The 23,581-nt window shown below is 47.1% G+C and overlaps 1 protein-coding gene across 1 annotated transcript; it reads right to left on the reverse strand.

Annotated features, from left to right (window-relative positions):
• Positions 1 to 7,339: 7,339 nt before the first annotated feature.
• LOC311146465 (angiopoietin-related protein 1-like) lies at positions 7,340 to 14,626 on the reverse strand (the record flags this gene model as incomplete). The annotated part of the gene is made up of 4 exons (XM_084182972.1): positions 7,340 to 8,194; positions 8,324 to 8,594; positions 10,085 to 10,278; positions 13,825 to 14,626. 4 exons carry the CDS (start codon positions 14,624 to 14,626, stop codon positions 8,007 to 8,009), a joined length of 1,455 nt encoding a protein of 484 aa, XP_084039098.1. The 3' UTR covers positions 7,340 to 8,006.
• Between the last annotated feature and the right edge of the window lie 8,955 nt (positions 14,627 to 23,581).

Raw genomic sequence — 23,581 nt, forward strand, 5'->3', positions numbered from 1 at the left:
GCCCGTGCCCGTTCCACCGGTGCCTGGTCCGGCACCGGTCAGCTGCTCCACTCCGGAGCCAGAGCAGTCCGCTCCACCAGTGCCTGATCTAGTGCCCGTCAGTTGTTCCACTCCGGAGCCAGAACAGTCCGCTCTACCGGTGCCTGATCCAGCTCCGGTCAGCTGCTCCACTCCGGAGCCAGAGCAGTCCGCTCCACCGGGGTCCAGTCCAGCTCCGGTCAGCGGCTCCACTCCGGAGCCAGAGTAGTCCGCTCCACCGGTGCCTGATCCAGCTTCGGTCAGCGGCCCCACTCCGGAGCCAGAGCAGTCCGCTCCACCGGTGCCAAGTCCAGCTCCGGTCAGCGGCTCCAGTCCAGACCATGACGTCAGCCCCTCTCCAGGTTCGGGGTCTCCCACACCAGGGTCCAGACAGGGCCTGGCGTATCGTGGGAGGAAGGAGAGGGGAAGCAGCGCGCCGAGGTCCAGACCAGACCAGGGGCACAACAGGGAGGCGGAGAGTGAGAGGTCGTCACGCCCCGAGCCGGATCCGCCTCCGAGGCGGAATGCCCACCCGGCCCCTACCCTGTTATGTTTATGTTGTGCGGTCGGAGTCCGCACCTTTGGGGGGGAGGGGTACTGTCACGCCCTGACTCAGGGGACTCTTATATGTTGAGTCAGGGTGTGTATATTCTTTGTTGTGTATGTTCTATGTTGTTTTTCTAGTAGGTGTATATCTATGTTGGCCGGTGTGGTTCCAAATCAGAGGCAGCTGTCGCTCGTTGTCTCTGATTGGGGATCATACTTAGGCAGCCTATTGGCACTAGTGTGTCGTGGGATCTTGTTCCGGTTGAGGTTTGTTGTATTTCTACCTTAGGACTTCACGTTTCATTTATTGTTTTGTCGTGTGTTTATTTAGTTGAATAAACATGTATGTATATCACGCTGCGCCTTGGTCTGTCCCGTCAATGAACGAATGTGACAGGAAAGCTCTTGCTGACAACAGATATGCTTTGAAGGACAGCTAATAAACGTCTAATAGACTAAATACCTTCTAAATGGCAGCCGAAACTTGGCTTGAAGAGACAAGTAATGCTCTTTTCATGGCTCAAGTCTCTCTTTTATTTGTTATCCTTGGATACGTTTTCTGTGCTCGAATTTGCTCTTGTGTGCTACTAAAATAAACGTTGTTAAGGCTTGGCAAAGGCTCCTGTGTTTCACGTCTCACTGAAATATAATACCACGTTTTAGAGTTATTTGAGTGAGAGGCAAACTCCTCCAGGCAGCTGCCTTTAAATGAAACTTCCCAGCTCTCACTGGATGACTATGAATCTAAAAGCTGTATGACTTAGTGGAGGAGTTACTCAATTCAACTGGCTCAGTCCAGACTCCAGACAGAAATGAGCTCTATTAGCTAATTGGTTAAACTTTTATACGGGGATATTTTCTTTCCATCTGTATGGTTTTGCATCCCAGGTCAATATCATTAGCTGGTTGTGGGTGTGCTGCCTGTGACAAGTTTGAGAACAACTGGGCTGGGATGGATAAATGGATCTCTATGGAGATTCCCAACTGTCACCTGGAACTTGGTGGTTGAAGGTTCCAAAAGTCTTTTCTGAAAGTCTTCCGAGCTTAGCACCGCCATGGTGGTCAAAGACTCCTTTCACCCCTGAAAGTGCTGATGGTTTCACGGTGGACCACCAGCCGTCCCCAGAGCCTGGCTGTAGCCAGTGCCTGAGTGTGATCTCCTCACTGGGGCCAAAGATCTCACCTTTTCCCTTCAGGCTCCTGATAGCAGTAGCTCTCTGGCGGAGGGCGGCAGGTGTGTGGCTAACTGGCTATGTAAAGTTTGAGGGTTTATGGTGCAGACAGAGTGACGGGAAGACTCAGGGTGGATCCCGTTTGTATGTGTTTTACAAACGGTGGATGTGAGAGCACACACACACACACACACACATAAAGAAAGCGTACAGTACAGTGATTTTAATAGGAGTGTAAAGCTGTGGAATCTGATCTTTTTAACAGCTGCAGAAAGAGCTCAATGTGGTCGGTCCATCTCTCTCCACCAGCCTCATTCATACACACACACACCTTTAGGAGAGGCCCCAGTGCCATCCAATGCAAATATTAGAGAATCTGTAAAGAATGTACAGTACCTCAGGCCTCCGTTGGAAATCTCTTTCTCTCTTCCCCACTGTACCATACCATTGCACACAGCGCACACACAGACTCAAGTAACCCAAGTAAATCAGTTGAGGGAGAGAAGGTCTCAGAATGTAGATCATGGCAATGCTCAATCTGCTAATACATATAGAACTCTGAACTTTTCTCACATAAAGAGAATGACTTTGGATGACCTCTCTTAGTTGTCCACTCCCTTGTTGTCTTAAGCTGCCATATTGTTTGGATTTTGCCCATTAGAAGCAAAGTGTCCCAAGTCAACTGTTCCAATGGGCTTCTAAAGGGCCAATCTGCAGTTGAAACAATAACAAAGTGGGCACCCACCTCTTTTTTGGTAAGAGGCTGAGGGATTGGGGTGGAGAAATGAAACCATTCGGAAATTCATAGACAGGGCTAAAGATGCAAGAACTGGCCATCCATTATATAAAAAGTATAGTTTTAACCATGTTTTGAAGCTATATCGTGTTTGTTTACATTTGCCTTATATTTTGGGTTCTGACTGGGTGTGACAGTTGAACTAACCTCATGAGGATTTATAAATGATGTTCTTCAAGAATCAATTGGTATATCATTAATATTACAAAATGGATGTAGGCTATAAGGGGTGGCAGGTAGCCTAGTGGTTAAGAGTAAGAGCGTTGGGCCAGTAACCCATAAATTGCTGGTTTGAATCCCTGAGCTGACAAATCTGTCAATATGCCCTTGAGCAAGGCACTTAACTCTAATTGTTCCTGTAAGTCACTCTGGATAAGAGCATCTGGTAAATGTAAAACATCAATGTAATGTAGCAACTGCAGATAAGTAAGGAATGGAATTTAAGAATATATACATCTATGGACAAGCAATGACAGAGCGGCATGGCATAAGATACAGTAGAATATTATAGAATACAGTATATAGAAATGAGATGAGTAATGCAAGATATGTAAACATTATTAAAGTGACTGGTGTTCCATTTCTTAAAGTGGCCAGTGATTTCAATAGGCAGCAGCAGCCTCTAATGTGCAAGTGATGGCTATTTAACAGTCTGATGGCCTTGAGATAGAAGCTGTTTTTCATTCTCTCGGTTCCTGCTTTGATGCACCAGTACTGACCTCGCCTTCTGGATGATAGCGGGGTGAACATGCAGTGGCTCGGGTGTTTGATGTCCTTGATTATGTTTTTGGCCTTCCTGTGACATCGGGTGCTGTAGGGGTCCTGGAGGGCGGGTAGTTTTTCCACCATTGGGGTGCCAGAGCAGCGAACAGTTTTGACTGGGCTGAGCGGGAACTGTGCTTCCGCAGAGGTAGGGGGGCCAGCAGGCCAGAGGTGGATGAACGCAATGCCCTCGTTTGGGTGTATGGACTGATCAGAGCCTGAAGGTACGGAGGTGCCGTTCCCCTCACAGCTCCGTAGGCAAGCACCAGGGTCTTGTAGCAGATGCGAGCTTCAACTGGAAGCCAGTGGAGTGTGCGGAGGAGCAGGGTGATGTGAGAGAACTTGGGAAGGTTGAACACCAGACGGGCTGCGGCTTTCTGGATGAGTTGTAGGGGTTTCATGGCACAGGCAGGGAGCCCAGCCAACAGCGAGTTGCAGTAATCCAGACGGGAGATGACAAGTGCCTGGATTAGGACCTGTGCCGCTTCCTGTGTAAGGCAGGGTCGTACTCTCCGAATGTTGTAGAGCATGAACCTACAGGATCGGGTCACCGCCTTGATGTTAGCGGAGAACGACAGGGTGTTGTCCAGGGTCACGCCAAGGCTCTTCGCACTCTGGGAGGAGGACACAACGGAGTTGTCAACCGTGATGGCGAGATCATGGAACGGGCAGTCCTTCCCCCGGGAGGAAGAGCAGCTCCGTCTTGCCGAGGTTCAGCTTGAGGTGGTGATCCGTCATCCACACTGATATGTCTGCCAGACATGCAGAGATGCGATTCGCCACCTGGTTATCAGAAGGGGGAAAGGAGAAGATTAGTTGTGTGTCGTCTGCATAGCAATGATAGAAGAGGCCATGTGAGGATATGACAGAGCCAAGTGACTTGGTGTATAGCGAGAATAGGAGAGGGCCTAGAACTGAGCCCTGGGGGACACCAGTGGTGAGAGCACGTGGTGCGGAGACAGATTCTCGCCACGCCACTTGGTAGGAGCGACCGGTCAGGTAGGACGCAATCCAAGAGTGAGCCGCGCCATAGATGCCCAACTCGGAGAGGGTGGAGAGGAGGATCTGATGGTTCACAGTATCAAAGGCAGCAGACAGGTCTAGAAGGACAAGAGCAGAGGAGAGAGAGTTAGCTTTAGCAGTGCGGAGAGCCTCCGTGGCACAGAGAAGAGCAGTCTCAGTTGAATGACCAGTCTTGAAACCTGACTGGTTTGATCAAGAAGGTCATTCTGAGAGAGATAGCAAGAGAGTTGGCTAAAGACGGCACGCTCAAGAGTTTTGGAGAGAAAAGAAAGAAGGGATACTGGTCTGTAGTTGTTGACATCGGAGGGATCGAGTGTTGGTTTTTTGAGAAGGGGTGCAACTCTCGCTCTCTTGAAGACGGAAGGGACATAGCCAGAGGTCAATGATGAGTTGATGAGCGAGCTGAGGTAAGGGAGAAGGTCACCGGAGATGGTCTGGAGAAGAGAGGAGGGGATAGGGTCAAGCGGGCAGGTTGTTGGGCGCCCGGCCGTCACAAGTCGCAAGATTTCATCTGGAGAGAGAGGGGAGAAAGAAGTCAAAGCATAGGGTAGGGCAGTGTGAGCAGGACCAGCAGTGTCATTTGACTTAACAAACGAGGATCGGATGTCGTCAACCTTCTTTTCAAAATGGTTGATGAAGTCATCCACAGAGAGGGAGGAGGGGGGGAGGGGGAGGAGGATTCAGCAGGGAGGAGAAGGTGGCAAAGAGCTTCCTAGGGTTAGAGGCAGATGCTTGGAATTTAGAGTGGTAGAAAGTGGCTTTAGCAGCAGAAACAGATGAAGAAAATGTAGAGAGGAGGTAGTGAAAAGATGCCAGGTCCGCAGGGAGTCTAGTTTTCCTCCATTTCCGCTCGGCTGCCCGGAGCCCTGTTCTGTGAGCTCGCAATGAGTCGTCAAGCCACGGAGCAGGAGGGGAGGACCGAGCCGGCCGGGAGGATAGGGGACATAGAGAGTCAAAGGATGCAGAAAGGGAGGAGAGGAGGTTTGAAGAGGCAGAATCAGGAGATTGGAGGGAGAAGGATTGAGCAGAGGGAAGAGATGATAGGATGCGATAGTTTGCCGCCGGTAATGCGTTCGGCAGACCGCACCACCCTCTGGAGAGCCCTGCAGTTGCGGGCGGTGCAGTTACCGTACCAGGCAGTGATACAGCCCTACAGGATGCTCTCAATTGTGCATCTGTAAAGTTTGTGAGGGTTTTAGGTGGCAAGCCACATTTCTTCAGCCTCCTGAGGTTGAAGAGGCTCTGTTGGGCCTTCTTCACCATACTGTCTGCGTGGGTGGACCATTTCAGTTTGTCAGTGAAGTGTACGCCAAGGAACTTGAAGCTGTCCACCTTCTCCACTGCGGTCCCGTCGATGTGGATAGGGGGGTGCACGATCATCTCCTTTGTTTTGTTGACGTTGAGTGAGAGGTTATTTTCTTGGCACCACACTCCCAGAGCCCTCACCTCCTCCCTGTAGGCTGTCTCGTCATTGTTGGTAATCAAGCCTACTACTGTTGTGTCGTCTGCAAACTTGATGATTGAGTTGGAGGCGTGCTTGGCCACGCAGTCATGGATGAACAGGGAGTACAGGAGGGGGCTGAGCACGCACCCTTGTGGGACCCCAGTGTTGAGGATCAGCGAAGTGGAGATGCGGTTTCCTACCTTCACCACCTGGGGGCGGCCCGTCAGGAAGTCCAGGACCCAGTTGCATAGGGCGGGGTTCAGGCCCAGGGCCTCAAGCTTAATGATGAGATTGGAGGGTACTATGGTGTTGAATGCTATAGCTATAGTCAATGAACAGCATTCTTACATAGGTATTCCTCTTGTCCAGATGGGATAGGGCAGTGTGCAGTGTGATGGTTATTGCATCGTCTGTGGATCTATTGGGGCAGTAAGCAAATTGAAATGGGTCTAGGGTGACAGGTAAGGCAGAGATGATATGATCCTTGACTAGTCTCTCAAAGCACTTCATGATGACAGAGGTGAGTGCTACGGGGCGATAGTCATTTAGTTCAGTTACCTTTCATTTCTTGGGTATAGGAACAATGGTGGCCATCTTGAAGCATGTGAGGACAGCAGACTGGGATAGGGAGAGATTGAATATGTCCGTAAAAATGATTTTCGCAAGCTACCTGGAACATATCCCAGTCCGCGTGATCAAAACAATCTTGAAGCGTGGATTCTGATTGGTCAGACCAGCATTGAATAGTCCTTAGCACAGGTACTTCCTGTTTGAGTTTCTGCCTATAGGAAGGGAGGAGCAAAATGGAGAGATTTGCCGAAAGGAGTGCGGGGGAGGGCCTTGTATTAATCTCTGCCTTTAATCTTTGGATCGAGTTTTCCACAACAGCATGTTTAATTGTCTTTTTGGACGTCTGTAAACATGTCTATAAAACAGTACAAAGAGCCTGTTTGGTTTATTCTGACTGGTTTATATTAAAGTCTGATGACTTAAACTCAAATATTACCCTTCATCTTCTGTCCATGTGTGTCAAATATGCAGCAAAGCTCATTATAATAGGATGTTTTATTTAAGTTTATGGATGTCCCTTTCCCATTGACTTTAATGTGTGATACGGTATGTGTTTTGTAGTATGCCGTGTGCTGCAGACCCATCAGTCAGAGGAACCCGCTGGTCTCTCCTTTGGGGTCAGTTTCCCTCCAGATCCAGCCTGTTCTACCGATGATTACAGACCACAGGGAGTCGTGACTTTTTCTCTATATATATTTTTTCAACATACAGCCGAAGCACTTTTGTATGGAAAGAATGTGCATTTCTCTGTATTTAAAAGGAAGAAAAAAAAGACAACTTAGAAATGTGGACATATTCCATCCCAGTTCCCCCCCTCTCTTCCTTCCCCTTTCCTTTCTCTTTCCCTCTCCCCCTCTCTCCCTTCTTCCCTTCACTCTATCCTGTGGCTTTCAGCAATGTGTTTCTCGTTGTCTGTTCCGATACCTCTCACTAACTCTATGCTTCGTCTGCATTTTTTAAGTCTCCAAAAACCACACAAAACAAACCGTAATTCCTTTTCTTTTTTTTCGTAATGCTTGTTTTGAATATGGCTCGTATTGAGATTGAATCAACTGCAAAATGAGAAAAACGTTAACACAGGCTACAGTACATAAGTCAGCTGTGAAAGCACAATACATGATGCATGATCCACAAATATAGACAGTGAATAGAAAACCCAATGTTTGCTATAGGATAATATACAGCTTCTCCATGGCGCCTGGTTTATTAAGGGACGTAAATCATAAAGCATCACAAGATGGAGAAGTTGAAACAAAGTAGATTGAATGCTTACATAAGATGTTATTATTACATCTAAAGATATTTACACACCTCTAAAATAGGCAAGCTTTTACCTCTAGCGACATACACAGATTCAATTCCATACCATGTGGTAAGTTGTTTTGTTCTCCATGGTAACTCCTGGCTCTAAGTCTGGTGCTGCCAGTGAGGCCCAGACATTAGTAGTCTCTAAAGGAAGAGCTGAGGGTCTCGAGACCTGCAGGAAACATATTTTGTTTGCCTGCAAATTAGCTTCACATGTAAAATACTTTACCACCTCACAATACTTTACCATCCCACAATGAGGTAAGACAATGTTTGTACTCAATGTCTGTGAGTGAGTAGGTTTGAGATAGGCAGTACTGTACATGTGTTGTTTGAGGGATAGGATGGTCATGTCTCTCCCTCTGTAGTCTCAGTCTATAGGTCTAATCATCATGCGGACTCCCTTCATAGAGTAGAATCCTCCACCGTAGTCTGCCCAGAAGATTCCGTCCTTGAACTTGCTGCGGTACACCCCGCCGGTGTACCATACACCGTTCAGATTGGCCTGGCCACAGGAGTTGTACCACCAGCCTCCCTTATGGACGTGTGCACAGTTACCTGCATGGAGATGAAGTAAACAGCCCATTAGTTTGGCTCATATGCTTTCTTTAGGACCTACTGTATATCTTAGGTATTTAGCCAACAGTGTATCCATTGATTGATTGATCAATCGGTTGATTGACCCACCTGAGAAGGCATCCTTGTCTCTGTCCAGTGTGGTGAACTGCTTGCCGTTGTGGCTGCTGAGTGAGTCGCCAGCGTTTCCCTGGTAGGTGCCCAGCCTCAGGCGGTAGCCCTCGTTCTCATGCTCCAGGTGGAAGCTGCTGTACTCAGCATACACCTTCTTCCCCACCCAGTCCTCCAGCTCCACTAGAAGTCTGTAGTCTCCCTGCTTCCCTAAGTTGTAGATCCCCAGCAGCCCCAGCCAGTACTCCCCATCTATGTTGCCAAATCCATTCTAAGAAAGAGAAATAAAAAGTTAGTTGTTGGTTTTGTATAGTCTTGAGTGGTTCAAAAATAGGAACGTTAAAAAAAGTAATACTATAATTACATTTTTGTCAGAAAGTACATTTGGAAGACACGTGCATCTAAATCACTTTTTGGTCTGTCCAAGTGAACAATTTTAATCTTCTTTGGCCATGATAATATATATAAGACAATCAATAATTTGATATTCAAATCAGAGAGATTGAATTACTGCGCTGTAATTAAAGTAGACTACAGATGAAACTGAGGACATTGTGGGATCCATACTGGAAAATAATAATTAAGCTTCTGTCTTAGAAATGCTTCCAAGGTTCATCTTTCAATCCCAAACAACTGTTGGAATCTCTGCTAATGGTGATGATGCTGGCCCCTGCATGTGTGTTGAATAACAATGACCAATCTGTATCTGGCTGTTTTCCTCAGAGCACTCCAACACTAAATAGCTGTGGTCTGGCTTGGTTTCTGATTGCGGATTAACTAGTCCAGCCGGGAATGATCATGAACGATCTGGAGGGGTTTTGTCCTGGGCCTCCTAAATCAAATCAAATCAAATTGTATTTGCCACATGCGCCGAATACAACAGGTGTAGACCTTACAGTGAAATGCTTACTTACAAGCCCTTAACCAACAATGCAGTTTAAATTTAAAAAATATGTATAAAAATATATATAAGTCAAAAATAATAAATAACTAATAATTAAAGAGCAGCAGTAAAATAAAAGAACAGTAGGGAGGCTATATACAGGGGGTACCAGTACAGAGTCAATGTGCGGGGGCACCGGTTAGTCCACTGGTGCTGTGTGTGTGTGTGTGTGTGTGTGTGTGTGTGTGTGTTTGCGTGTGTGTGTGTGTGTGTGTGTGTGTGTGTGTGTGTGTGTGTGTGTGTTTGCGTGTGTGTGTGTGTGTGTGTGTGTGTGTGTGTGTGTGTGTGTGTGCGTGTGTGTGTGTATTTGTGGTGGATTGGTGGTGGGAGATGAATGTGTGGTGGTGAAGTAAATCAATGTCGAGGAGAGTGATTAATCTCCAGCTAAACATACGTTAGCTTGCCTAGCAGAGCTACAGTATATGGAACACTGAATCACCAACCAAGAAGCAAGGCCAACGCCGATACAGTTAATCTCCTCACAGTAAGACGTGCAGTAAGATGTGCTGGATGGATGTAGCTAGCAGAGCTGTGGTGGTTTGGAAAGTAAACGTTAGAGATTGAGCGGTGGAATATACCGTCTTGCTGGGTCTTCTTATCTTTCATGATGGCAATCTCAAACGAAATCACTTCAGCAATAATACGCTGACACACACACACAATACATTATATTATAAGTGAAAACACAAGGGGTTCAGGCCTTGGAAAGGATCCTGAGGCACCAGACCAGACGAGTTCCTTTGGATAGGTCATATAACGGCACCATTGTTGTCTCTGGCTTAATGGTTTTCGGTGTCTTTTGCATTTTTCATCATTACCTTGTAGGCGTCCCAGTTCCTGAAAAAGTTGATAGAGCCGTCCCTCCTGCTCTGGATGACGGTCCAGCCTCCGTTGTCCAGGCCCTGCTCACACCACACCTGCATGGGCCTCTCCGCCTCGCCAGGTTTCAAAAGGTACATACCACTGGTGCCATGGCCAGCTTCCTGGGCCTGGAGACAGTCCCTGAAAGGACCTGGGGAAGGATGGAGGGAGGGATGGGGGGATAGATGGAGGGAGAGATGGAGGCATAAAGGGAGAGATGGAGGGATGAAGAGAAATGGAGGGATGGGGAAGAAATGAAAGGACAGAGGTAGAGACAGAGGAATTTGTCAGTTACAGACTGTTAATCACAGACCAGATGTAGGCAGTTAAACCAGTGATTTGTTTAGAACCCATTGAGTATTAGGATTTATCTCTATCTACCATTAATTTGTTATAAATTTGTCTTAGAGCAGATGTGAACAGTTAAACTATTGCGTTTGTTTAATGTGAGATGAATCTTTGCCTAGTTTATAGGTGAGGATCGCTATTAGTCTCAGCAAGTGGTGGTAAAGTAAACCAGATGTGCTGACACTGTGGTCAGGGGAAACCATGTCATTCCAGCCTCGGTTCTGTCCATGCTTAGCATGAGAGGGAGCAGTCCTGGAGAGGGTTCACTTTCATACACAGTTGCCTTCAAATCCCACACGCTTTATTATTCTTGGGTCGGGACAATCTAAATGTATCAGGAATTTGGGTTGATGTAAAATCTGTTTCTTTTTCTTTTTCTTTTTCTTTTTTCTCTTTTCAGAATGTTACAACATTTTTATTTCCATCGAGGTCTGTGTTCTTTCTGGTGAGCAGCACCAAACCTAGTTCTAGCTGAATATGCAAATGTTACATAATAAAAAATCTGACTAAGAAGAAAATGAACACACGTCTATGTTTTATCCTTGGTACCAAACAACCAACCAATTATACAACCCACCCACCCCCTCACCAACCACCTCACCCACCAACCTACATTACATGACCAAAAGTATGTGGACACCTGCTTGTCGAAAATCTCATTCCAAAATCATGGGCATTAATATGGAGTTGGTCCCGCCTTTGCTGCTATAACAGCCTCCACTCTTCTGGGAAGGCTTTCCACTAGATGTTGCTGCGGGGACTTGCTTCCATTCAGCCACAAGAGCATTAGTGAGGTCGGGCATTGATGTTGGGCGATTAGGCCTGGCTCGCAGTCAGCGTTCCAATTCATCCCAAAGGTGTTCGATGGGGTTGAGGTCAGGGCTCTGTGTAGGCCAATCAAGTTCTTCCACACTGATCTCGACAAAACATTACTGTATGGACCTCACTTTGTGCACGGGGGCATTGTCATGCTGAAACAGGAAAGGGCCTTCCCCAAACTGTTGTCACAAAGTTGGAAGCACAGAATCGTCTAGAATGTAATTGTATGCTGTAGCATTTCCTTTCAACGGAACTAAGACGCCTAGCCCGAACCATGAAAAACAGCCCCAGACCATTATTCCTCCTCCACCAAACTTTACAGTTGCACTATGCATTGGGGCAGGTTGCGTTCTCCTGGCATCCGCCAAACCCAGATTCGTCGGACTGCCAGATGGTGAAGCGTGATTCATCACTCCAGAGAACGCGTTTCCACTGCTCCAGAGTCCAATGGCGGCGAGCATTACACCACTCCGGCCGACGCTTGGCATTGCGCATGGTGATCTTAGGCTTGTGTGCGGCTGCCTGGCCATGGAAACCCATTTCATGAAGCTCACGACGAACAGCTATTGTGCTGACGTTGCTTCCAGAGGTAGTTTAGAACTCGGTAGTGAGTGTTGCAACCGAGGACAGACGATTTTTACGCACTACAAGCTTCAGCACTCAGCAGTCCCGTTCTGTGAGCTTGTGTGGCCTACCACTTCATGGCTGAGCCGTTGTTGCTCCTAGACATTTCCACTTCACAATAACAGCATTTACAGTTGACTGGGGCAGCTCTAGTAGGGCAGAAATTTGATTAAATGACTTGTTGGAAAAGTGGGATTCTATGACGGTGCCACGTTGAAAGTCACTGAGCTCTTCAGTAAGGCCATTCTACTGCCAATGTTTGTCTATGGACATTGCATGGCTGTGTGCTCGATTTTATACACCTGTCGGCAATGGGTGTGGGTGAAATAGACAAATCCACTAATTTGAAGGGGTGTCCACATACTTTTGTATATACAGTGCATTGGGGAAGTATTCAGACCACTTGACCTTTTCCACATTTTCTTATCTACAGCCTTATTCTAAAATGGATTAAATATATTTATTTCCTCATCAATCTACACACAATACCCCATAATGGTTTTTAGAAACTTTTGCAAATGTACTACATATAAAAAACGGAAATATCACATTTACATAAGTATTCAGACCCTTTACTCAGTACTTTGTTGAAGCACCTTTGGCAGCGATTACAGCCTCGAGTCTTCTTGGGTATGACGCTACAAGCTTGGCACACCTGTATTTGGGGAGTTTCTCCCATTCTTCTCTGCAGATCCTCTCAAGCTCTGTCAGGTTGAATTGGGAGGGTTGCTGCAAGGCTATTTTCAGGTCTCTCCAGAGATGTTAGATCGGGTTCAAGTACGGGCTCTGTCTGGGCCACTCATGGACATTCGGAGACTTGTCCCGAAGCCACTCCTGCGATGTCTTGGCTGTGTGCTTAGGGTTGTTGCCCTGTTGGAAGGTGAACCTTCGCCCCAGTCTGAGGTCTTGAGCACATCCCCACAGCATGATGCTGCCACCAACATGATTCACCGTAGGGATGGTGCCAGGTTTCCTCCAGACGTGACGCTTGGCATTCAGGCCAAAGAGTTCAATCTTGGTTTCATTAGACTGGAGAATCTTGTTTCTCATGGTCTGAGAGTCCTTTAGGTGCCTTGTGGCAAACTCCAAGTGGGCTGTCATGTGCCTTTTACTGAGGAGTGGCTTCCGTATGGCCACTCTACCATAAAGGCCTGATTGGTGGTGCTGCAGAGATGGTTGTCCTTTTGGAAGGTTCTCCCATCTCCACAGTGGAACTCTGGAACTCTGTAAGAGTGACCATCAGGTTCTTGAACACCTCCCTGACCAAGGCCCTTCTCCCCTGATCACTCAGTTTGGCCGGGCGACCAGCTCTAGGAAGAGTCTTGGTGGTTCCAAACTTCTTCCATGTAAGAATGATGGAGGCCACTGTGTTCTTGGGGACCTTCAATGCTGCAGACATTTTTTGGTACCCTTCCCCAGATCTGTGCCTCGACACAATCCTGTCTCGGAGCTCTACGTACAATTCCTTCGACCTCATGGCTTGGTTTTTGCTCTGACATGCACTGTCAACTGTGGGAATTATATAGACAGGTGTGTGCCTTTCCAAATCATGTTCAATCAATTGAATTTACCACAGGTGGACTCCAATCAAGTTGTAGAAACATCTCAAGGATGATCAATGGAAACAGGATGCACCTGAGCTCAATTTCGAGTCTCATAGCAAAGGGTCTGAATACTTATGTAAATAAGGTGTAAAACACTTTTTTTAATAAAACATTTGCTAATATTTCTATAAACCTGTTTTCACTTTGTCATTATGGGGTATTGTGTGTAGATTGATGAGGGAAAAAATTAATTTAACCAATTTTAGAATAAGGCTGTAACGTAAGAAAATGTGGAAAAAGTGAAGGGGTCTGAATACTTTCAAAATGCACTGCATAGTGTATCTAACAATCAGTTGCCTCACCCTCTGTACTGAAGTTGCCCTGCTGAGCCTTCTGGAGATCCAGGGTGCTTCCTGTGGGTGCTGGCCCCGCTCGGGAGCCCCTGTCGCTGGGGAACGCCCGTCTGTGGTCCCTCTGGATCTCGTTGGTGAATCTCGGGATGCTAACCGGTATGTTTTCCGGCACCACCTGCACCAACGGTGGGCCCTGAGGAGACTGCTCCTGCCGCTGGCCGTACACCTGCAGACAGCGCTCCTCTAGGGCAGCAATCAGAACCGACTGGTTGTTGACCACGGCGGATAGAGCGGCGTATCGGACCTCTATGTCACGGTAGCGGGCGGCCAGACGTAGGGACTCTGCTGTGGCGTTCAGAATGCGTCCCTCCAGCTGAGCCAGCTCCAGAGAGTTGTCTCTCTTCCTGATGATCTCGTGCAGCAGCTGCATGTAGAGCTGGGTTACCCTGGAGTTCATGTTCCTGCTCTCCTTCCTCAGCAACTTCATCTCGTTCACCATGTTCCCATCCACGTCCACCACCAGCTTCAGGGTATCCATCTCCCTTCTCTGTTTGGAGAGCAGGTCCCTCACCTCTGCCACGTCCAGGCGGGTCACGCGGTCCTTGTCCATGTGTAGGCCCTGGCTGGTGCAGATGGCCCCTGTGATCTTCTGCTCAGGGACCAGGAAGGTATACGAGCACTTTTTGGGTGGTTCTCCTTTGTCCTCCAGGTACCTCCGTCTCCGGGTCAGGATGGGGGATCTGAGGCCCTCACTGCTGCCCCAGATGGACAGCCCAAGCAGGACAAACAGGCACCAAATTCTGGGCCCCATGGCTAGTGGTTCCTCTTTTCTTCTTCTGCTCCTCTATAACCAGGCTGACTGTGTCACTAGTGCACCTAAAACATAGGCAGGGGAGAGCGAGTCAACATGTGGTTGAATTCTTAGCAGTGGTGTGTGCGCTGCAGAGCAGACATGCAGAAATACGTTATCACAACTCCAATTCTGGCTTCAGTTCATTCTCTCTTGGATGTTTCTTCACGCTACTGCCCCTAACCAGGCTATATCATATTTCTGGGTGTGTTTGGTTAGCCCTGGTTGTCATATTCCTAGATCTCCCCTGCTTACTCAAGCTTCTCCAAACCTTCCAGATCATGTCTTTAGGTTTTAGAAAAGGGCTATATAGGACCTATGTATTATTATAAGTGGAGGGATACTGTTAAAAAATCTGTACTCTTTCATAATAAAAGTCTGAAGATCAAGTAGGATTGTTTCAGACTGAACCATTTTACTTCCAACCTTTTTCTCCTGGCTGGCCTAAATATGGCACTGGCTGAATTTGGTATCGAATGAAAGAGCTGGATGTGTAGGACTAGCTTGTGAGTAATGTTTTCTGAGAATCTATTTTAGGAGGAGAGGCTCATATTGTGATCGTATTGGTCTTGACAGCACAACAAATGGAGAGCAGGGATGTGTGATGTTAAAAAATGCATGCTAAGTGAAAGATCCCTCCTATCATATTCAATAGATTGCTTGGCTTGGCACAGGGGAGTCAGAATGCTAACAGCAGAACAAACATTATACTCATGTTACACTTCAGCCAAAGAATGGAGTCTGCAGAGGATGTGGACCAAAAAGGTTAAATAACTAAAGGTTTCTTACATAACCCTGATTCTATTTCAGATACTCGCTTCGATGTCTCACAAGCTCGAAGTTACCAATCACGCAGCGTCTGTTGGAGACAGACAGTTCGAGTGGCGAATGAGGTGAGCCCCTCTCCTCCATACAGGTAGCCACTTGCCCGCCAAACTGATCATTCTCGCCTCTCTTCCTTGCGTAAGTGACTGCATTCACTAAAGCTCTCCTCAGCACGACTTGATTTCTGTTTTCGTACTGAACCGTTCTCAGGCAAACCGTAAGGTTAACGCTGCCGAATGAAGAACCTCAGCTCCTGTCGATAGTGTTGAGTAGGCATAAGCCGTCTTGAAGGAGAGATATTCCACGCTTTCCAGAGGCTCAAAGGGTTGCTGAGAAAATGCCTCAAGCACAATAGACAGGTCCAAAGACGGGGCTAAAGGTTTGGAGACTGGGCGTAAGCGACACGCTCCCTTCATGAAACGACACAACAGAGGGTGTTACACTACCACTGTTGTCGAAGCCTATATGACAGGCAGAGAAAGCGGCTAGATGGACATAGACAGTGAACTGTTTTTGGTCACACCACTTCTCACAAACACGCCACTTGTTTCATACTGTGAGCGTGTAGAAGGGGCTCCTGCACTCTGGGTAGTCTAGAAGACTCAGAGAGACAAGTCACCTGTTAAATCCACTTCAGTCAGTGTAGATGAAGGGGAGACAGGTTAAATAAGGATTTTAAAACTTTGAGACAATTGAGACATGGATTGTGTATGTGTGCCATTCAGAGGGTGAATGGGCAAGACAACAGATTTAAGTGCCTTTGAACGGGGTATGGTAGTAGGTGCCAGGCGCGCCGGATTGAGTGTGTCAAGAACTGCAACGCTGCTGGGTTTTTCACGCTCAACAGTTTCCCGTGTGTATCAAGAATGGTCCACCACCCAAAGGACATCCAGCCAACGGCAGGCCAGTGGTCGAAAATGGGTCATTGATGAAAGAGGACAAAGGAGGCTGGCACGAATTATGCGGAGCAACAGACGGGCTACAGTTAGTCAACTGACAGTTCAGTACAACATTGGTTCCCAAACACGCATAAAATAATGCACAACTCGTCGTACCTTGGCACGAATGGGGTATGGCAGCTGATGACCTTACAGAGTTTCACTTCTTTCAGCAAAAAACAAGAAACTGCGGTTGCAGTGGGCTAAGGAACGAAAACACTGGACACTGGAGAATTGGAAAAACATTGCCTGGTCTGCTGAATCCCGGTTCCTGCTGTTTCACGTTGATTGGAGGACTAGGGTATGGTGACTTTAAAACAGTTACAGAGTTTAACTGAGGAGAAAACTGAGGATGGATCAACAACATTGTAGTTACTTCACAATACTAACCTAAATGACAGAGTGAAAAGAAGGAAGCCTGTACTGAATACAAATATTCCAAAACATGCATCCTGTTTGCAATAATGCACTAAAGTAAAACTGCAAAGAATGTGTCGAAGAAATTCACTTTATGTCCTGACTACAAAACGTTATGTTGGGGCAAATCTAATACAACACATCTCTGAGAACCACTCTTCATATTTTCAAGCATGGTGATGGCTGCATCATGTTATGGGTATGCTTGTCATCTGCAAGGACTACAGAGTTTTTAGGATGAAAAGAAATGGACTAGAGCTGAGCACAGGCAAAATCCTAGAGGAAAACCTGATTCAGTCTGCTTTCCAATAGACACTGGGAGACAAATTCACCTTACATTAGGACAATAACCTAAAACACAAGGCCAATATACACTGGAGTTGCTTACCAAGATTACATTGAATGTTCCTGAGTGGCATAGTTAGAGTTTTGATTTAAATCGTCTTGAAAATCTATGACAAGACTTGAAAATGTCTGTCAACCAATTGTTAATAGAATATTGTGCAAATATTGTACAATCCAGGTGTGCAAAGCTCTTAGAGACACCCAGAAAGACTTACAGCTGTAATCGCTGCCAAAGGTATTTCTAACATGTATTGACTCAGGGTGTGAATACTTATGTAAACGAGATATTTCTGTATTTCATTTTCCAAAAATTTGCTAAGGTTTCGAAAAATATGTTTTCACTGTGATTATGGGGTATTGTGTGTAAATGGGTGAGAGAAAAAAATCTATTGAATCCATTTTGAATTCAGGCTGTAACACAACAAATTGTGGAATAATTCAATGGATATGATAACTTTCTGAAGGCATATATTTACATATATGTCCAGAATAAATTCATGAAATATATAAATTGAGCATATCAGAGAACATTAATGTAAATATATTTTAAGGAATTTGCATGTACCAATTTGATGTTCATGAATTTGTTTTTGACTCTGTCTCTGCATTATCCACAGGGTAACTGTCAACTTGTGATTCTGAAAATGGACATTGGAGGTTACGAAATCTGCATGGTAAGTACAGTGGTGGAAAAATCACTCAGTTGTCATGCTTGAGTAAAAGTAAACATAAAGTACCTTAATAGAAAATGACTCAAGTAAAAGTGAAAGTCACCCAGTAAAATCCTACTTGAGTAAAAGTCTAAAAGTATCTGGTTTTAAATGTACATAAGTACAGTGGTGGAAAAAGTACAAAGTAAAAGTCAATGCTTTACATTAAAATCTTTTATTTTCTTTTTACGGACGGACAGGGGCACACTCCAACACTCAGACATAATTTACAAACGCAGTATTTGTGTTTAGTGAATCTACCAGATCAGAGGATGTAGGGATGACGCATATATAGGTGCGTGAATTTGACCATATTGCTGTCCTGCCTGAACATTCTAAATGTAACGAGTACTTTTGGGTGTCAGGGAAAATGTATGGGAGTAAAAAGTTATTTTTTTATTTAGAAATATATTGTAGTTAAAGTAAAAGTTGTCAAAAATATAAATAGTAAAGTACAGATACCCCCAAAAACTACTTTAAAATATTTTTTCTTAAGAACTTTACACCACTAGGTAAGTATCAATTATCAATCAATCAATCAAATGTATTTATAAAGCCCTTTTTACATCAGCAGATGTCACAAAGTGCTATACAGAAACCCAGCCTAAAACCCCAAACAGCAAGCAATGCAGATGTAGAAGCACGGTGGCTAGGAAAAACTCCCTAGAAATACAGAAACCTAGGAAGAAACGTAGAGAGGAACCAGGCTCTGAGGGGTGGCCAGTCCCCTTCTGGCTGTGCCGGGTGGAGATTATAACAGTACCAGGCCATTAAGGCCAGATTTTTCTCCAAGATGTTCAAACGTTCATAGATGACCAGCAGGGTCAAATAATAATCACAGTGGTTGTAGAGGTTGCAACAGGTCAGTACATCAGGAGTAAATGTCACTTGGCAGGTGGACTGGGGACAGCAAGGAGTCATCGGGCTAGGTAGTCCTGAGGCATGGTCCTAGGGCTCAGGTCCTCCGGGAGGGGAGGGAGAGAGAGATGTTCATGAACAGAATTACAGTTGAAGTCGGAAGTTTACATACACATTAGCCAAATGCATTTAAACTCAGTTTTTCACAATTCCTGACATTTAATCAGAGGAAAAATTCCCTGTCATAGGTCAGTGAGGATCACCACTTTATTTTAAGAATGTGAAATGTCAGAATTATAGTAGAGAGAATGATTTATTTCAGCTTTTATTTCTTTCATCACATTCCCAGTGGGTCAGAAGTTTACATACACTCAATTAGTATTTGGTAGCATTGCCTTTAAATTGTTTATCTTGGGTCAAACGTTTCGGGTAGCCTTCCACAAGCTTCCCACAATAAGTTGGGTAAATTTTAGCCCAATCCTACTGACAGGGCTGGTGTAACTGAGTCAGGTTTGTAGGCCTCCTTGCTCGCACACGCTTTTTCAGTTCTGCCCACAAATGTTCTATAGGATTGAGGTCAGGGCTTTGTGGTGGCCACTCCAATACCTTGACTTTGTTGTTCTTAAGCCATTTTGGCACAACTTTGGAAGTATGCTTGGGGTCACTGTCCATTTGGAAGACCCATTTGCGACCAAGCTTTAACTTCCTGACTGATGTCTTGAGATGTTGCTTCAATATAGCCACATAATTTTCCTTCCTCGATGCCATCTATTTTGTGAAGTGCACCAGTCCTTCCTGCAGCAAAGCACCCCCACAGCATGATGCTGCCACCCATGTGCTTCACGGTTGGGATGGTGTTCTTCGGCTTGCAAGCAACCCCCTTTTTCCTCCAAACATAACGATGGTCATTATGGCCAAACAGTTCTATTTTTGTTTCATCAGACCAGAGGACATTTCTCCAAAAAGTACGATCTTTGTCCCCATGTGCAGTTACAAACTGTAGTCTGGCTTTTTTATGGCGGTTTTGGAGCAGTGGCTTCTTCCTTGTTGAGCGGCCTTTCAGGTTATGTTGATATAGGACTCGTTTTACTGTGGATATAGATACCTCTTTCCTCCAGCATCTTCACAAGGTCCTTTGCTGTTGTTCTGGGATTGATTTTCACTTTTCGCACCAAAGTACGTTCATCTCTAGGAGACAGAACGCGTCTCTTTCCTGAGCGGTATGATGGCTGCGTGGTCCCATGGTGTCACGTTCGTTTAAGGACGGGTCAGACCAAGGCACAGCGTGAAATGCGTACATGTTTATTTCAACGATAAACACACGAACAAAACAACAAACCAACATAACGTGAAGTCCTCAGGCTAAACACAACACAAGCCTTTACACGGAACAAGATCCCACAACTAATAATGCAAACAGGCTGCCTAAGTATGATCCCCAATCAGAGACAACGAGCGACAGCTGTCTCTGATTGGGAATCACACCCGGCCAAACACAGAAACACAACACCTAGAACGAGAACATAGAAAATACAACATAGAACTCCACACCCTGACTCAACATACTAGAGTCCCATAAGTCAGGGGATGACAGTACCCCCCCCCCCCAAAGGTGCGGACTCCGACCACACCAACCTGACTTAACAGGGAAGGGTCCGGGTGGGCATTCCGCCTCGGAGGTGGATCCGGCTCCGGGCGTGACGACCACATTCTCTCAGCCTCCCCGTTGCGCCCCTGGTCTGGTCTGGACCTCGGCGCGCTGCTTCCCCTCTCCTTCCTCCCACGATGTACCAAGCCCTGTCTGGACCCTGGTGTAGGAGACCCCAAACCTGGAGAGGGGCTGACGTCTGGGTCTGGACTGGAGCCGCTGACTGGAGCTGGACTTGGCACCGGTGGAGCGGACTGCTCTGGCTCCGGACGGGAGCCGCTGACGGGAGCTGGATCAGGCACCGGTGGAGCGGACTTCTCTGGCTCCGGAGTGGAGCAGCTGACGGGCACAGGACGTGGAACGGGCACAGGACGTGCCGGACTGGACACACGCACCACTGGTCTGGTGCGAGGAGCAGGCATGGGCCGGACCGAACTGGCGACATGCACCACTGGCTTGGTGCGGGGAGCAGGCACGGGCCGTACCGGACTGGGAACACGCACCACTGGTCTGGTGCGAGGAGCAGGAACGGGCCGGGCCGGACTGGGAACACGCACCACTGGCTTGGTGCGAGGAGCAGGAATGGGCCGAGCCGGACTGGCAACATGCACCACTGGCTTGGTGCAGGGAGCAGGCACGGGCCGTACCGGACTGGGAACACGCACCACTGGTCTGGTACGAGGAGCAGGAACGGGCCGGGCCGGACTGGGAACACGCACCACTAGTCTGGTGCGAGGAGCAGGACGGACCGGGCCGGACTGGCGACACGCACCACTGGCTTGGTGCGGAGAGCAGGCACGGGACGTACCGGACTGGGAACACGCACCACTGGTCTGGTGCGAGGAGTAGGAACGGGCCGGGCCGGACTGGGAACACGCACCACTAGTCTGGTGCGAGGAGCAGGAACGGGCCGGGCCGGACTGGCGACTCGCACCACTGGTTTGGTGCAGGGAGCAGGCACGGGCCGTACCGGACTGGGACCACGCACCACTGGCTTGGTGCGAGGAACAGGAATGGGCCGGACCGGATTAGGAACACGCACCACTGGTCTGGTGCGAGGAGCAGGAACGGGCTGGGCCGGACTGGCGACACGCACCACTGGCTTGGTGCGGGGAACAGGCACGGGCCGTACCGGACTGGGAACACGCACCACTGGCTTGGTGCGAGGAACGGGCCGGGCCGGACTTGGCACACGCACCACTAGCTTGGTGCGAGACGCAGGCACGAGGTGTACCGGACTGGGAACTGACGTTAGAGATCTCCGACTGTACCAGTCTTTCACTCTCCGCGCCCAGTCCTCCTCCCGTGAGGACTCCTCCCTGAGCCCCCACGAGTGCAGTGGTCGGGGCTCTTCTCCATCGATCCCCGACCACCCTTTTAGCCCCCCCAAATTGTTTTATTGGGGCTGTCTCTCGGGCTTCCTCCTCGGCCGGCGCCTTCTGCGTTGCCGTTGCTCCTCTATAAACCGGGCCTCCACTGTCTCCTCCCAATGACGGCGATCCATCCCAGCCTGAATCTCCTCCCATGTCCAGGATCCCTTACCGTCCAGGATATCCTCCCATGTCCAGGATGTCTGCTCCTGGGCACGCTGCTTGGTCCATTTTTGGTGGGATCTTCTGTCACGTTCGTTTAAGGACGGGTCAGACCAAGGCGCAGCGTGAAATGCGTACATGTTTATTTCAATGATAAACACACAAACAAACCAACGTAACGTGAAGTCCTCAGGCTAAACACAACACAAGCCTCTACATGGAACAAGATCCCACAACTAATGATGCAAACAGGCTGCCTAAGTATGATCCCCAATCAGAGACAACGAGCGACTGCTGTCTCTGATTGGGAATCACACCCGGCCAAACACAGAAACACAACACCTAGAACGAGAACATAGAAAATACAACATAGAACTCCACACCCTGACTCAACATACTAGAGTCCCATAAGTCAAATTATGTCAATTAGCCTATCAGAAGCTTCTAAAGCCATGACATCATCTACTGGAATTTTCCAAGCTATTTAAAGGCACAGTCAATTTAGTGTATGTAAACTTCTGACTCACTGGAATTGTGATACAGTGAATTATAAGTGAAATAATCTGTCTGTAAACAATTGTTGGAAAAATTACTTGTGTCATGCACAAAGTAGATGTTCTAACCGACTTGCCAAAACTATAGTATGTTAAAAAGAAATGTGTGGAGTGTTTGAAAAACGACTTTTAATGACTCCAACCTAAGTGTATGTAAACTTCCAACTTCAACTGTAGATGTTCATGAACATTAACACCCAATTCTTACTCATATGTGGAATGTTTTCACTGACTCTCTACATTATCCACAGGGTAACTGTCAACTTAGTCTGACAATTTGCCTTCTGAGTGGCGCAGCGGTCTAAGGCACTGCATCGCAGTGCTTGAGGCGTCACTACAGATCCGGGTTCGATCCCGGGCTGTGTCGCAGCCGGCCATGACAGGGAGACCCATGAGGCGGCGCACAATTGGCCCAATGTCGTCCAGGTTAGGGGAGGGTTTGGCCGGCCGAGATGTCCTTGTCCCATCGCGCTCTAGCGACTCCTGTGGCGGGCCGGGCACATGCACGCTGACACAGTCGCCAGATGTTCAGTGTTTCCTCCGACACATTGGTGCGGCTGGCTTCCGGATTAAGCTAGCAGTGTGTCAAGAAGCAGTGCGGCTTGGCAGGGTCACGTTTCGGAGGACACATGGCTCTCGACCTTCACCTCTCCCGAGTCCGTACAGGAGTTGCAGTGATGGGACAAGACTGTAACTACCAATTGGGGAGAAAAAGGGGTAAAAAAAATACAACTTTCTCTGAAAATAGACAAGGTGACATAAGTTTAAAAACCTTATTTTCAAAAACAGATAATTGCACAGAAGTAATTTGTACGTTATATTTTGTTTTTTCAGATGCCACCTTGCAGTGACTCCTATGCCACAATTCAACAATGGACCAAGTTATTTGAGTATATCTTTTTTTTTATTAAAAGCTTTAGTTGTCAGTTATGAGTAATTCATTCAAACTTTTCTAAGTATAATAGAGCATGCTATATTGTAATAGTGCTGAACTTTGTAGTTTTATGCATTGCGCTTGAATGTAGCCTAGCTACTGTATGTAAGGTAAATAGCTCAATCTTGCATTCATTAAAATAAATGGCAACATTT

The sequence above is a fragment of the Coregonus lavaretus genome (assembly GCF_964263955.1).
Source record: "Coregonus lavaretus genome assembly, chromosome: 19".
In the NCBI taxonomy this organism is placed as follows: domain Eukaryota; kingdom Metazoa; phylum Chordata; class Actinopteri; order Salmoniformes; family Salmonidae; genus Coregonus; species Coregonus lavaretus.